The sequence below is a fragment of the Coffea eugenioides genome, chromosome 10 (genome assembly GCF_003713205.1).
Source record: "Coffea eugenioides isolate CCC68of chromosome 10, Ceug_1.0, whole genome shotgun sequence".
NCBI classification, from domain to species: Eukaryota; Viridiplantae; Streptophyta; class Magnoliopsida; order Gentianales; family Rubiaceae; genus Coffea; species Coffea eugenioides.
This window is the reverse complement of record NC_040044.1, coordinates 25,541,714-25,558,948: the sequence shown is the minus strand read 5'-3', so window position 1 is coordinate 25,558,948 and position 17,235 is coordinate 25,541,714. Positions and strand designations below refer to the sequence as shown.

Below are 17,235 nucleotides of genomic sequence, written 5' to 3'. Positions count from 1 at the left end.
GCAATTTTTACACTTCAAACCACAAAATGCATATTTTCACTAGAAACTTAGATAATAGCTATAAAAGTAGTTAAAACACACCAAAACTAACTAATAAAAGACACTAAAAACACACAAATTATGCACTTATCAACAGTTATACTAATCCATGCATCTTTCTTCCCCGTATTGATCACAATCGAATCCTTGACATAGCTACTTTGCTTCGTTCAGTAAAACTCTAATTCTGCAATTTAACTAGACAACTAAAGGTCTTTATATTTACTAAATAGTCTTTTCCAACTTCTTCTTTTGTTCTTTTATTTTATAGAAACCAAAAACTGCATGGATTAGAGGTGTTATCGAATTCCACTGTAAACCTCAGAAACTAACCGATATAGCTTGTCCAAATTGTAATCATCTAAACAATTATATACGTAAGCAGAAAATTATATGCATCTACTGTCAAGCAAGCATTGATCTCCAACCTAGGTACTTATAAATAGTATATTGTATTTAAATTAACCAGTCTATGACTGGTATCATATTTATATTTGTTTACTAATTCCAGGGCTTGCATTTTAATTGCGGTCACGGATTCAACTGGAACCTTATATGCTAATGCCATGTCATTTGAAGCTGAAAGACTAACTAATTTTTCAACTATTGAACTCTATTATTTATGGATGGAGGTAATTATCATTTCTTCTTGTGTAACAACTGTTTCCTTCTATTTTTTCAGTAGCTTATATTACTTTCTTTTTCTATCTCCACCAGAACATATATTTAACTCATCATCTGATGACTCTGCTGCATGGCAAGATGCTTGTATGCTACATCAAGCCTTCTCCTTCCACATTTAGGCTCATTAGATATGCAACTCATGAAATAATCACTTCCTACATTATGGATGAAGGTCTAATTGACAACCTCAACATAAACAATCTCAACATTAACGATTGATAATCTACATAGTGTATTTTCTTACTTGTATGTTTGCTACAATATTTTTTTACTCATAACTTTGCTACATCAATGGCCTGTTATGTCCTTTATTATACTTTTCAATTTCAATTTAGCTTATTGACCAAAACTGGGCATGGCACTCTTTGAATTATATGCGCGGTGAATGCCTCCTAGTAATGTATAAGGATATATTGCCTCATCTCTTTCTTAACACGATGTACCAACATGGAGAAGGGGGCAGCGGGTAGGATGACTTACCCTAAGATTTTTAAATTCCAGATTTTTAAATTCCTATTTCCCGGCATTGTAATTAGGAGAAAATAATGAATTAATCAAGACAAATACCATAATGTTCAAATTTATTTTATTATTTTTAATGAACTTGGAATTATGCTTAACATTGGATTGTTGATTTATAGAGCCAAACTTAAATGAGTTTTAATCTAATCAAACTAAATTTCAAGTCGAGTAGGTTAAACTTTTTTACTTGTAAATTTCACTTTTCTGCTAATAGAATCATGTTCAACTTGGGTTTGACAATTTATCAAATACAAAATGCTGTTTAAGTTTGTTTTGAGTGGTTGGTGAAGCTAAGCTCGAATAAGTTCTTTCTGAGTCAAAATCAATTCGAATATCAAGTAATTTAGTTTTTTTTTAAATCTTTTATTGGGGCACTAAGTGAATCCTTAGCAAAATTGGTAAGCGAATCCTTTTCAATCTTAGTTTTCGCCATCTAACAATATGTTTTAAGGTCAAACTTGGCACTCCCTACTCTTATACGTGTCCAAGTTTTGCCTCACCACCCGCTGATGGGGTTCCAAATGTTCAATTTCGTGTAATTTTGCCCTTTGGTTTAACTGATTTGAAAAAATGGTGTAGTAAAAAGAAAATTATATTCATATACCTAAATCAGAATATGGTGTAATACAAAATAAAAGGATCATTTTATCTCAAAAATAGAGTAAAATACTACTTGTAATGTGACGGATCCATCCAAATTCTCATTCACATTGTCAACACTTCCCCTTCTTCAATTCTCGCTTTTTTCCTTCTTGTCCTCCATCAATATCTTTCAAACATTTTGTGATTGACTCGGTCAGCATGACTTTAGTCAATGGTAACTTCTTTTATAAGTCTTCGAAAATAATTGGAAAAGTAAGACAAAATGGAATATGGAAATTATTTGGAGAGTACCCATGGTTGTCCCCACCCTCAAGGAAGACAAAAGGTCTTACTTTTTTGGTGGATTTGGCACAAAGGTCTTCCCGTCCTATCTCTTCATTCTTCGATTTTTCTTTGTCTTCTCTATTTTAGATTGGAACGCTTGAGATCCAATGGTCCAAAGACTTGCAGTCAAGATGAGGACCAATCCTAGTCCTTAACGTATAAGGATGTCTTGTCTCATATCTTTCTTATCACGATGCACTAACGCGGGGAAATTGGTGGCGGGAATTAGGGGATTAAACGAATTTAATTTAATGGAACACTTTAATATTTAAACTTATTTTATTAATTTTAATGAATTTGAAACTCTGTGCTCAACATTGGCTTATTTATTTACAAGTACATTATAGATGGATTTTTATCTAATCAAAGCTCAAATCGAGTTCGAGTAGATCAAACTTTTTTGCACACAAATTTCATTTGTATGCTAATAGAGCTAAATTTGAGTCGTATTTGACAATTTACCAAACACAAAATGTTATTTAGGTTTGGTTTTAATAGTTTGCCAAACCAAATTCAAATAATTCTTATCGATCCAAAGTTAATTCGAATATCAAGTAATCTAGTTCATTTTTTAGTCTTTATTAGTGTATTATTGCTTTTCAAGTGAATACTTACTAAGCTAAACTCAATTCAAATATGAAGTGATTTAGGTTTTATCAACTGGCAATATATTTAAAATCAAACTTGGCCCTCACTAGTATTGTGAGGGTCCAATATCCCCCCCCCCCCCACAAACAAATGCCCCCAGTTCACCCCATCATACTCATTGCCAACACTTCCCCTTCTTCAATTCTCCCCTTTTTCCTTCTTGCCCTCCATCAAAGTCTTTCAAACATTTCATGATTGACGACACAGTCATGACGACTGTAATCAATGGTAATTACTTTTATAAGTCTTGAAAATGATGGGAAAAGTGGGACCAAAAGGAATATGGAGATTATTTAGAGAGAATCCATGATTATCCCTACTATACAAGGAAGACTCAAAGGTCTTCTTGTTCTGTCCGTTTATCCTTCCCTTTATTGACCATTTTTATCTTCTATGACTAATTTTTCTTAATGAATCTATAGAAAAGGGTAACTTGAGTATCTCTAGGAGATGAGCAGTAATTACCTGATATCTAAACCACAATCAATCTTTATAGATTGGGCTATGTATGTTGTAGTTCAATATTAGATGAGAAGTGAGATTAGCCCAAAAAGTTCAAGAATGTCCAAGATAAATAATTCATAGAAAAATACAAACACAAAATAGTGGGAATACATAGCATGAAAGAAATTAATTTTGTTTCAAGAATCATTTCTAGTATACAAATGTTGATCATTTTATATCCTATATTAACACAAATTATATTTGCTTCAAAATTGGAAGAAACTTGAAAGCTTATCACGCATATAACATGCGAGCAGTCATAATCAATGAGCAACGTAAGTTCCTCTACACTGAAAATAATGCTAAAAAAAAAAAAAGTAAAACACAAAGCATAAATTAACATTCCAAAGAACCCTTGTAAAACTAAAATCTGGCCGGCCAATTAGCCACTTGACCTAGATAGATAGATTATGTTACATGGAGTGTCTTTGCCACTAAGCTAGTTGGATCTGTATGTTAAATTTGTGCTCTTCTTCTTCTTCTTTTATCTTCAAAATCTTTTTTCAAAAGTTTTTACACTAATTTTTCCCTCAAACAATAAAATTGAAATATTTATCAATTCATCTAATGATGTTTTGTCATCTAAAACAATTTTTTACTTGTGTTTCAATGATGAGTTTTAAAAGACTACTTTTGTTTGAAAATACTAAACACAACCATAGAAAATGGATTAAAATTCTTTGACAGTGGCATTATTTGGTGTCCTTTTTTTAAATTCTAATTCTTGATGAATGTAATAGATTGAATCTGCCAGATTCATTAAGCATGAAGCATATAAGATAGTTAACGGAAGAATCCAAAGAAGCGTTAAAAGGTATAATGAAATGATAAAGAGCATCGATAACAAAGTATTATTCCAATCACCGATCGGCTATGAACAAAAGGACTTAAAATAAGACTCAAAACTTTGAACAAAAAGAAACTAATTGGAAACTGCTATTGACTAAACAGAGAAAGTAATATGAAAAATGAGTGTTGTTGCTATTGACAAGCGTATGTTCCAACGAATTTGCCTCCAGTTGAACGCCTATCCTTAGCCTTCTTCTTTTTTTTTTTTTTTTGAGATGAAAACTTTATCTCCTTGTAAACTCCTTAACCGATTAATCACTTTTTCCCTTAGGGCGCATTTGATAATATTGAAGTCTAAAAATTGAAATCTGATATCTGAATCCATTAAATTATTGAATTGTTAAGAACTAAATTTGATACATTGGAGTGTATATCACATTAAGTGATAAGTGAATAACTTATCACTTATTATTTGAAGTAAAATTTGTCTAGAAAATTCAGTGCCACTCAATTAATTCAAATATTCTATTTTTTATTATCAAAAGTTTTTTAACATATTAAAATATGAATCAATTAAATTTAAATGCTGAATTGGATTATCAAATAGGGTCTTAATCTTTAATATTCTGTTAATTGACTAATGGGTTTTATTATCTTTGACGCCTTTTTATTTTAGGGTCAAACAGTATGTACATGGATGAGTTTTAGATAATGTTTTAAAACCGAAAATTTACCTCACGGTTTAGCTCTAAATTATTTAGAAATTTAAAAGAATTTCTGACTAACTTCCATGTTTCTTATTGCTAATTCATTTTTAATTGCTTATCTACAATGTAATTTGATTTTTTATGACTTTCCAATACTTATTCATAAATTAACCACTATTTTTATTTGTTTATAATGTTAAACTAAAGTTAGTTCTTTTCTTTTTGCCTCATGTTTGGGGCAATGTAATTGTCTTCTTTGCTTTTGGATTTGTCGTCATTGTCAAAATAGATTTATTCAATCTATATTGCATGTTGTTTCAAATTTTAAGTTATTTTCATCGATGATGAACCAAAGTATTTTAATTCTAACACACCGATGAACTGCATATGAATTCATAGGACTCGTTTTAGCATTCTATATGATAATAAAAATAACATATTAATTATTTATGACATATTTATGATATCGGTTAGCCTTATTTTTGAATCAGTGTTTGTGAGCACAATAACATTTCCAATTCAATGAATGTACTAAAAACAAAGGTGTGAATTTATAAACTAATTGAAGAGCACTGGGCATTTGCAGTCTGGAAACTTTAAGGAAAGCAGCTCTTCCAAAAGCAGTTTGGCTAGAGGACTCTGATCTCGCTCCTCATCTTGTGGATTGGTTGAAATGATAAATTGGGCTTCTTCACGTGATTTTGATCTCATTGTAGTATTGGCGTATTTAATTTATCGTGCTACCCAAAACCATACTCTTTCTAACCTTAAATTGACTATTTTTTTAAAAACAAATTTTTCAAATACAATGTTATAATAATACACAATAACTCAAAAAACGTTTCATCCATACAATATATCAAATATTTCAAAAAATTTTTACTATAAAATTTTTTTGAAATACACTGTTACAGTAAAATTTTTCAAAAACACCTCCAAAAACAGCTAATCTAAACAGAGCAGTCTTTTTGTCAATAACTGCACTCAAAAACTACTAGACAAACTAAAGGAGTTTACTTGGAAAAAAAAGTCCAAGTTATGGACTAGTTAAAATATGAACTTTGATTTACAAGGAGATAATAAAAGCAGATCAAAGACCCTTAAGACTGAAGACAATGTCATAGAATTATTACTTTCAAGGATTATAATATTACGATACATTTCCAAAACCTTGCTTTGCCCCCTATACTAGTTCTAGTTTCAATTCCATAAACTCTATTAGCTATTCAAATTTTATTTTCACATAGAATACATGCTCTGCATCATATCATCTTCTGCTGATGCCTGATTGTGCTATGTAGGGGGAAAAAAGTGAGGCACTGCATTCTGCATTTAATAGGAGGCAAGAAACCTGCAAAAACTCGAAAACATCATCCAAGTTCCACATATGTGATGCATCTATTAATTTAACAAGAAAAGAAATGATAAAGAGACTCATATCGCCCCGGTTAATCACAAAGAAGTTATTTAGATGGTTCACTGAGTTGATATCAACCTGGAAATAAAGAGCATTGTTGGCCTACATTGAGGATCAGCGTGTAGACATTCTCTTGCAAGTTTGAAAATGGATATCAGGATCTTTTGAGTTTCTTGATTGGGATATCGAAGTCTTCGGTCGACCAAGTCTTTCAGTTCTACATCTTCATGATTTGAAGACATCAGATTAGCAGTCAAGTCTCCAGGATGCTTTCCTTTGATTATTTCCATTGTCAGGACCCCAAAACTATAAACATCACACTTTTCGTTAACTTTCATTGTATAGGCAAATTCTGCAAGATAAAGTTGGAAAACCATAATATGTGATCATACTTGAATTTATTAGTTAACAAATTAATTAACGGAAAAGAAAACACAAACATTTATAATTACCTGGTGCAATGTATCCATAGGTGCCTGCCAAAGAACTCCAATTAGACGAGTCTTTTTTCAGAAACTTGGAAGTGCCAAAATCTGAAACGTGAGGCTCGTAATCTGGATCAAGCAAAATGTTATTGCTTGATATGTCCCGATGTACAACTGCTGGTGAACAATCATGGTGCATGTAAGATAAAGCATGAGCGACACCTTTGATGATTTTCAGCCTCTTTTGCCAGTCGAGTTCCTTGGCTTCTTCTTCCATGCTCAATATTTTGGCCAAGCTTCCTCTTTCAAGGTACTCATAAACCAAAATTGAATGCCGAGCATTTGAGCAGAAGCCAAAGAGTTTCACAATATTTCGATGCTTGATTTCTGTCAAAGCCCTGATCTCATTCAAGAAGCTTTTATCCTTTGCCACATTAGGCATGTTCTGAAGTCTCTTCACAGCTACTACATCACCTATTGAAAGCTGTGCTTTGTAAACACTTCCATAACTTCCCTTCCCAATGCAAAATATTTCACTGAACTCTTCTGTAGACCTCACGATTTTGTTATACAATGCGTTGCCATCATAAGCACAGATGGCAAATAAATCACCCTTTTTCACCTCCATATCTTCTGCTCTTGAATTTGTTTTTCTTTGATCATGCAATCTAAAAGCTCCAAAGAATGCACCAAGAAGTATGAATGATCCCAGAAGAGGTAATACAATTTTGAGAGCAAGTTCCTTCCTTTTATACTTGACATGCTTTTTAATCGGCGGGGAACTTTCACAGGCTCGGAACCCTGTAATATTGCCACACAAACCTTTGTTTCCCTTTACTTCTTCTAAGGTTAGATATCCAAAGGCTCTACCACTTGGAATTGGACCCTCCAAATTATTAAAAGAAAGATTAATGTGCAATAAACCAGGCAATTCTGCCAAAGCCTTTGGTATCAAGCCAGAGAGGTTATTTTGGGAGAGATCCAATGTCCCCAAACTCTGCAAACTTTGAAACTCAGATGGTATCTCTCCTGTGAAGAAATTTTGACTCAAATCCAGTTCAGAAAGTTGGGTTAACTCCCCAATCTGGAGTGGAATCCTTTGACTTAAAATATTGTTGCTCAAGTTCATGTGAAACAAGTGTTTCATACCACCCAAATTTTCAGGTAGAGTTCCACTCAAGGAGTTTGTGGACAGGTCTAGAAATTCCAATGACACTCCCATTACCTGAGGAATATTACCAGTAAGTTGGTTGTCATGTAAATCCAGTTTAAGCATAGAAGCTAACTCTCCAACTGCCCTTGGTATCTTCCCTGATAAAGAATTCAAAGAAAGATTAAGTGTATGTAGTTGAGTCAAATTTCCAATTTCTGGAGGTATACCACCTGTGATGTTGTTCTCTGCAACCAGCAGGGTTTTCAAAGGTTTACATTTACCCCAGTTGCTAGAGAGTTCTCCGTAGAATTCGTTGTTGCTGAGATCTATGAAATCCAGGAATGGATAGATTCCGAACATCTCTGACAAGTTTCCTCGGAAACGGTTACCCTCAAAACGGGCTCTAATTAAGCTTGAGCAGTTTTTCAGACTTCTAGGGATTGGACCAGTAAGCATGTTCTCAGATACCGTAATGTTTTGGAGCATTCCACTTTGACATGGTAGTTCTGGTAATGGACCAAAGAACTTATTATGATCCAATTCCAAAGCAACCAACTTATTCAAGTTTCCAAGCTCTTGTGGAATGGTACCAGAAAATTGGTTATCTCGAAGAAACAACATTCTTAAATTACTCAAGTTTCCAATTGAAGCAGGAATGGAACCATTAAGTTGGTTCTGATTCATGGCCACACTGGTAAGGAATTTCAGATTACCCAATTCCTTTGGAACTGAACCTGAAAGTTGATTGTCAAAGAGAAGCAATTCAATCAAATTGGTCAAATTGCCCAGTGACTTTGGGATTGCACCAATAAGATTATTGTGATTCAAGTAAAGAAATCGAAGCGAAAACAAATTCCCAATTGCACTGGGAATGGGACCAGAGAGGTGATTTTGAAAAAGTCTCAACTCCGCTAGCCTGTTGAGGTCACCAAAACTGGCTGGAATTGAACCTGTTAAATAGTTGTTATCCAAATAAAGTTCCACGAGATAATGCAGCTCCCCTATTCCTGATGGAATTGGACCTGAGAGCTGATTACTTGCAAGAGCCAAATGAGTCAAGTTTCTCAAGTTGCAAATTTCAGGTGGGATTTCTTGTGACAATTCATTTACCCAGAAATCAAGATAAATGAGCTTCGACAGGCTACCTATTTGTTTAGGTATGCTGCCGAAGATCTGATTCAGGCTGAGATCAAGATATTCAAGATTTGGGAGGGATGAAAATGGGAAATCATGGAGGCTACCTTTAATATTCCAATTTGAGAGGTTCAACCTGTTGACGCTTCCATTAATGCAGGAAATACCAGCCCAAGTGCATGGAAGGCTAGAAGAATTCTTGGCGTTGATGGATTGAAGGTTCCATGAGGTTAGGTTGCTATTGATCTGGCTCTGAAAACTGGCTTTCCATTTCAAAAGAGCAACAGCCTCTTCAGCAGAAGCTGAAGCTCCACATTTGGGTTGAATTGATGGGAAAAGTAGGAGAACCAAAAAGAATATGGCGATTATTTTGAAAGAACCCATGAGGACATTCAAACTAACTCAAGTTGGCTATCCTTGTTACTTTGTACCACAAATGAAGCCAGTACTTATCCTAATTGTACATGGAAGACTTCAGAGGTCTTTTTTTCATTTAATTTTGAGATTGAAACACAACATGTCAATTGCAATGGGCGAGGAAATGTAATGAAATCTTTCTGTGAGATTACATATCCTTTTATCACTAATTCAATAAAAGTGGGACCTAGCCATTCAAAATGTCGGATAAAGAAGAAATCCAAACACCCAGTGATATTTCAAATTAACGGACAAAAGAAGATTCATTTACATCAAAGTTATTATTATTCAGGAGAATCAATCTATGAGTGGAACATAGATGGATTAACCAAACATCAAATTTTGCAAATTATTCAAAATATAAGTATGGCAATAAGTGCTTTCAAAGTAAAAGATCATGGGGATAGAGAACGTGCTCAATTATTAATTTATATATTCTCAAAAATATTGAAAAATTGGTGGGATAATTATCTAAACCAAGACAATAGAAATTATATTTTAACTGCTACCAAACAAGTGACAATTGATTCTGCAAGTAGTAGAACTACCAAAGTAACTGGACAAGAAGTAGTTATGACTATTAGTGAACCAGGCTTTGTTGCAACTCTAATTTATGCAATTTATAAACATTTTATAGGAGATCCTAATAAATTACAAGAAAAAAGTTTAGAAATATTAATTAAATTAACTTGCCCAAAATTGCAAGATTTTCGATAGTACAAGGGTATGTTTTAAAACAAATTATTCTTAAGAATAGATTGTAATCATTCTTATTGGAAAGAAAGATTTTTAGCAGGACAATTTTGATAGCAATGTGGCACAGATTTTCCTACAAGTAGGGATCAATCTTTACCAGCTTTCTCATCCTTCACAAAACCAGTTTTCAGTGCATAATTTTTTCTTGAGCAAAAATGGGTTACAAGAAACTTCTTTTCTTTTGCATCTCCTTGGCTATAGTTCTAACAATGACCTCACAGGTGGCTGCTAGGGAATTGGCTGAGACTTCCACGTCAGCTAGCAATTGTAAGCCATTTATTCTCTTATCCAATGTCCTCAATTTGTTTTTCTTTGCTCCTAACTGCTCTTATGTTACCTATTAATAGGTTGTGATCGTTACTAATTCTGGTTGGGATTAAGTTACCTATTAATAGGCAGTGTTTAAACAATTTTAGGGACATCTAAAAAATCACTGATTTTGACTTACACGTCAAAAGACAATTTTTTGACCTGAATATAATAAAATCGATTTAGTATTCTTTAAAACAAAAAGCATGCAACACATTAGTCCAAAATCTAAAATTTCCAATTGTGTGATCCCAGTCCCCAGATGAGTTTATTTGACAAGGTCTTTCCTAGTTTATTTGACAAGGTTTATTATCCTCAATGCAGCCAAGTCATTTGTGACTCCTCCTGACTATGGGGATCCTGGAGGAGGAGGCCAAGGAGGGAACCTTGGAGGAGGTTGGTATGGAAGCTATGGAGGAAGTGGCGGCGGCGACTATGGTGGATATCCTGGTCAGGCTGTGGATGCTAAGCCTTAGAACTAATAATGCTTAAATAGGCTTACTATAATAACATGCATACTTTGTAGTGTGAAATACAAATAAAAGCAGGATTAGTCATCAAGCAGTGTTCACTATTCCAAGTATGTGATTTTTTCTTTTCTTTTTTTTTTTTGGATGTGATGGCCAAAAAATGAGTAATGTTATTAGTTCAAATTGACAGCAAAACCAAGGGCAGTTTTTGGTTGGTTTATAAATCAGTTGATCATTATCAAATGACGTTGTGCCCTTTTTCTGTTTTTGGGCAAGCTTAATTAAGCAATACAAATATTAAGCAATACAATCTTCTATTTGGTTCGTTATTCGTTTGGTTTATTATTGATTTTCAATAAGGCCGTCACTCCTATATACCTGTCTGTTGAATAAGCTGAAAAAAACTAATAAAACCAAATATTAAATCTAAACATAAAAAATTAATGGTCAAAAGCTACAGAAAATTTTGTTTATGTAACTTAGATTCACGACCTAGCAATTTCTCTCAAACCATAGCTGCCGCGGTTTAAGAGAAAGTTTAGGGCTGATGATATTGATGAAATCTAAAATTTTACATTGCAGTCAAAAACTCAACCGAAATATTGAAGTATGTCCAAGACATAGAAGTTTCAGCAATCAATTGCTCATGTAACAAATGCATTGCAAAATTTTTCCACCTGGAAAGTTAGTTGGGTGGCTGGGGTTATTAACATTGTTGCCCTTGAGATGCAAAGCATGCTAGTTCAATTGATGATTCTATCATCTAGGGGGATTCTTCATTTCTTGCCCACATTTTGTACTGTCCACTCTTTATATGGACTCATCAATTCATTAATTTTATTATAGGCCCGTTTCTATCAAAAAAATACATTTGATTTTTATCTATTGTTCTACTGATCAAAATAAGAATAACATATACATATATTTTGGGTAAAATATAAAAAAACTCCCTGTGATTTGTCAAATGTTTAATATAACTCCCTCTAATTTAGAAATCTACACTAGCTCCCTGTGGTTTCAGCTAAATTGCAAATTGAACAGAAAGCATCCAGTCTAACGGTTCAATGTGAAATGTCAATATCGTCATCCTATAAATGAAGTCCTATGATTTGCTGAATGTTCAATTTAACTCCCTCGAATTTACAAAACTCTATTATAATTTTCTGTGATTTTGGCTAAATTGAAAATTGAATAAAAAGCATTTCACATATAGCAAGGGCAATATTGATATTTCATATACAACTTTTAGATTGGATGCTTACCATTCAATTTTCTATGTAGTTGAAACCATAAGGAGTTACAATATAGGTTTCCAAAATAAAGCTAAATGAACATTCAACAAAACAAAAGGAGTTTTTTGATATTTTACCCATATAATTTTTAGAGGTGCCAAGGACTTTTGGTCAAGATGAGAACCTATCCTAGTCTTTAAGATATAAAGATATATTGCCTCGTCTCTTTCATATCATGATATGCTAACGAGGGGAACAGGGTGGTGGGTGGGCAACCATCTGCTAAACTTTTGAAAACCTTATTTCTTGACAGTGAAATTAGGGGATAAATGAATCTAATTAATCAAGCATATATTCTAATGTTCAAGTTTATTTTATTATTTTTGATATATTTGAAATTGCACTAACATTAGCTTGTTTATTAACGAAATTGAACTTAAATGAATTTTTATCGAATCAGACTTAAGTTAAGTTTAGGTAAGCTAAACTTTTTATGATAAAGTTAGGTTCAATTCGAGTTTGACAATTTACCAAATAAAAAATATCATTTAAGTTTGGTTTGAGTAATTAATAAAATCAAGTTCGAATGAGTTCTTACCAAATCCAATTCAATTTGAACATCAAATAACTTGATTTGTCTTTTAACCCTTATTGCAACAGTATTTCTTTTCAAGTGGATTGTTAGCAAAATTGGTTTTTGCTACTTGACATTATGTTTAAAATCAAAATTGGCCCTCACTAGTCGTGCATGCATCCAAGTATTGCTCCTCTTCCCTATCCCACCCCATCATATTCATTGCCAAAGCTTCCCTCTGTTCAATTGTCTCATTTTCCCTTCTTGTCCTCCATCAATATCTTCCAAACATTATTTTCTAGAAGGGGAAGGGTGGTACATAAGAAGTAGGGAGGAGGTAGTGGGACTCTAACCTAAAATTTTTAATTCTTGATACCTCAACCTTAGCCACTAGAATTTATTTTAGTTATATACAAAAAGAAAAACAAAGACAAAAACAAAAATGGACCATGTTCCTCCATTTGTACAAACTTTCATAATTTTGTCATTGTAAACCCTGCAAATTGAATGATAACACATTTTCTAATTGATTTAACTTTATCCACATTGATCTATTGATCAAAATAAGGAAAACTATTATATACTTTAAATAATTCGATGTAACCATATCAATAAGTTATTATATAAGCAAGGACGCACAACAACCTCAAAAAGTTAATGATAATACTGTTAGATAAGGATCAAGGAAAAAAGGTTTTTGGGATACGGCAATGTGTTTGTTTTCAATCAAATTTGAGGTTGTGTCCTGGTTGGCAAAGGTCCAAAGGACTTTTTAAGTCACGGTGAGGACCTTATCCCAGCCTTTAAGGTATAAAGATGTATTGCCTCGTCTCTTTCTCATCACGATGCACCAACGTGGGGAATGGGGTGGTGGGTGGGCCGGTCAACCCTAAGATTTTGAAACTCTTAATTCTTGACATTGGAATTAGGGAAATGAATTAGCATAATCAAATCAACATCTTAATGTTCAAGTTTATTTTATTATTTTTAAATAATTTGAAATCGTGATGAACATTGACTTGTTTATTTACATAACTAAATTTAAACGAACTTTTATCGAATCAAATTCAAGTTGAGGTCGAGTATGTTAAACTTTATTATGTTTAAATTTCACTTTTATGCTAATAGAGTCGAGTTCAAACCGAGTTTGATAATTTACCGAACACAAAATGCTACTTAAGTTTGGTTTGAGTAATTGATAAAACTTAGTTCAAATGAATTCTTATTAAATCGAACTCGATTTGAGTTTCAAGTAATTTGATTTATTTTTCAGCTCTCATTGGAACATTATTATGTTTTGAAGCGGATCCTTACCAAAATTATTTTTTGCCACCTAATGATATGTTTAAAATCAAAATTGGCCCTCTCTAGCCTTGTATGTGTCCAAGTTTTGCTCCTCCACCCCATCCCACCCTACCCCAACTCTTCATATTCAGTGTAAAAGCTTCTCTTTCTTCAATTGTATCCTTTCCCCTTCTTGTCCTTCAAGTGCGGAACGATGGCTATCGTAGGCAGAGGATAGACGTTCATGGCGGCGCGAGCAGCGGTGAATGGCACAGTAGCGAGCGACGGCAAAACTAGAGACAGGCGATGGCAAAACCAGTGATAGGCTTTGACGAACGGCGATGACAGCAACGGTAGTAGAGACAAACTAGCGAACTGCGACAACAGTGGACGGTGGGCGATGAACTGCGGGCAAGCAGCAAGTAGAGTTTTGGCGGTGCAGCTAAGGAAAAGAAAGAGCGAAATAAAGAAAGAAAAAAAGAAAGAAGAAAGAAAGAAAGAAGGAAAGGAAAAGAAATAGAAAAGGGAAAAGACAAAGGAAAGAATAAAAAAAAGGAAAGAAAAAAAAAAAGAAGAGAAAAAAAATTCTTTTGGGTTCAATTTGTTTTTTTTCCCTTGCTAGGACAAGACGTGGGCACGTCTTATTGACTTTTTATGATAAAGTTGGCTAATTATGAGTTACAACATACCCTCAAGACGTGGGCACGTCATGTTGGTCCATAGTTTTCTGATGATGGAATTGGATAGTTGTGCATTACCACATACCCTTAACGCGTGGGCACGTTTTGTTGGGAAAAAGTCTTCTAACCAAAAAAACATTAAAAACAAAAAATAAATGCCAAATTTGAAAAACATAAGATAAACATAGTGAAACACATAATATTAGTGAACAAACAATAAAAAAAGAATTTGATTGCCTCCCAATAAGCGTCTTGGTTTAACGTCTTTGATTAGAGATGGTCGAATATTGTTCAAGTAGCATAAGTGGGATCTTCAAGATTTATTATCTCCACCTTCTCCATTGAAACACTTTCATAATAGGATTTAAAACATTGACCATTAACCACAAATTTCTTATCTATCTGCATACTCTGAATTTCCACTGCACTATAGTGAAAAATATTAATCACAACAAATGGACCAGCCCAACGAGAGCGCAACTTACCTAGAAAGAGCTTTAGATGAGATTGATAGAGAAGAACTCTTTGCCCAACTACAAATGATTTCCTTGCAACTTATTGGTCACGAAAAACCTTAATCTTCTCTTTATATAGTGTTGCATTCTCGTAAGTTTCATTCCTCAACTCTTCCAATTCTTGTAATTGAAGTTTTCTGTGGACTGCAACCTCATCAAGATCCATGTTGCATTTCTTGATCCCCCAATATGCTTTGTGCTCGAGCTCAACCGGTAAATGACACGACTTCTCAAATACCAACCTATAGGGAGATATACCTATAGGATTCTTATAGACTGTCCTATCAATCTAGAGTACATCGTTCAATTGTGAACTCCAATCCTTCCTATCGGAGCGAACCATCTTCTCCAATATTTATTTAATTTCCCTATTCAAAATCTCCGCTTGACCATTCGTTTGGGGGTGATAAGAACTAAATACCTTATGAGTCACTCCATATTTACGAAATATAGCCGCCATCATTTTATTGCAAAAGTGTTTTTCTCGATGACTTACTATAATTCGTGATACCCCAAAATGAACAAAAATATGTGATTGAATGAAATCTACAACCACTTTAGAATCATTAGTTCGGGTGGCTTTTATTTTTATCTACTTGGACACATAATCTATGGCCAACAAGATGTAAAGGAAACCAAAAGACGAAGGAAATGGACCCATAAAATCAATACCCCATGCATAAAAAATTTCACAAAAAATCATAAGGGTTTTTAGTATCTAATTTTTATGACAAATATTTCTTATCCTTTGGCATCTATCACATGACTTACAAAACAAGTATGTATCTTTGAAAATTGTGGGCTAATAAAAATCGCTTTCCACTACTTTACAAGCTACTCTTTGTGATCTAAAATGGCCTCCACATGCATAAGAGTGATAAAATATTAAAATAGAATTAAATTCACTCTTACTTACACATCTGCGCAGTATTTGATCTGCACATTGCCTCTATAAATAGGGGTCTTTCCTTAAGTAATACTTAGCATCACGTCTGAGCTTATCTCATTTTGTTTTTGACCAATGTGCAAGTAATTGATTAGTGGTCAAGAAATGAATAATATCCTTTTGGGCCGTTGCTCAAGTTTGTATAGCTTGGTTTGAAATTAATATATTTCCTAACGTTTCTGTAAAAAAAAAAAAGAAAGGAATAATATCCGCATACCAAGGAAGAGAGGGATTAATAGAAAATAGTTGCTCATTCACAAAAGTTTTCCTCAATATAAAATCATCCTTGACAATAGGCAATTGACTCAAATGATCGGCAACTAAATTCTCTCCTCCCTTTTTATCACGGATCTGGGTGTCCTGCGGAGTTCGCGTGGGGGGAGGATTTGGTGGTGCCGTCAATTTTAGGTGGGGGTTTGAGTGATATACATCACACTAGTACTTAAGTAGGGTTAGTGGGTATGTGTAATATATTGGTTTCTGAAATCAATTGGATGGGGATGAAAATGGTCTGGGTCTGGGGGAGGTTAAGATACCCTCATGTGAGAAAGATAATGAGGAGCAGCTTCTGAGCTTGGATTTTCTTTCTTTTATTAATTATTATCAGCTATAAGAAACTCGGTGGATCCACACACGCTATTATTGATTCTCCAATCCACCAATTGCTGGTTTGGTGTAAAAACAAAAAACTAGTAGTACCTGCTTTCGACCTTTTATTAAGATAGATAGTATTTTTTCTTCTCACTCTTTTCCCTGTGAACAACTTTCTAGGAAGGGAATGACATTAGAGCATGTGGTGGGAATGAGCAATGGAGGCGTTGATGGCCGGAAGGGGAAGTCGGAGTGTGTTTTTTTTGGGGGGGGGGTTATTTGGCAGATCTGGCGAGGAAGTTTCTTTATTGGACCAATTACTGCTTCATGTTCAAAATAGAGCACCGAAGACTTTTGAGCAGAGAGCGGTGTGGTTCAATAGTCAACTGCTTGAATTACTTTTCTGTAGTTCCACATTCGATGATGATCCACAACCTGAATAGTGCTGAAATCAAATTGCAAATCAGATACTCATTCATTTGATTGAAGAAGCTAAATAAAAGAAAAAAACT

The 17,235-nt window shown here is 33.9% G+C and overlaps 1 protein-coding gene across 1 annotated transcript; it reads right to left on the bottom strand.

The window, feature by feature from the left end:
- Positions 1 to 6,296: 6,296 nt before the first annotated feature.
- Positions 6,297 to 9,333, bottom strand: LOC113750594 (MDIS1-interacting receptor like kinase 2-like). The gene is made up of 2 exons (XM_027294555.1): positions 6,690 to 9,333; positions 6,297 to 6,589 (listed from the first exon to the last, which is right to left on the bottom strand). The coding sequence occupies exons 1-2, from the start codon at positions 9,331 to 9,333 to the stop codon at positions 6,297 to 6,299; spliced, it is 2,937 nt and encodes a 978-aa protein (XP_027150356.1).
- Between the last annotated feature and the right edge of the window lie 7,902 nt (positions 9,334 to 17,235).

Excerpts from the sequence above, each read along its gene's own strand:
- LOC113750594 (XM_027294555.1), bottom strand. The coding sequence starts at position 9,333 with ATGGGTTCTTTCAAAATAATCGCCATATTCTTTTTGGTTCTCCTACTT. Across the intron at positions 6,590-6,689 it reads CTATGGATACATTGCACCAG|AATTTGCCTATACAATGAAA; the intron begins GTAATTATAAAT and ends TTTATCTTGCAG.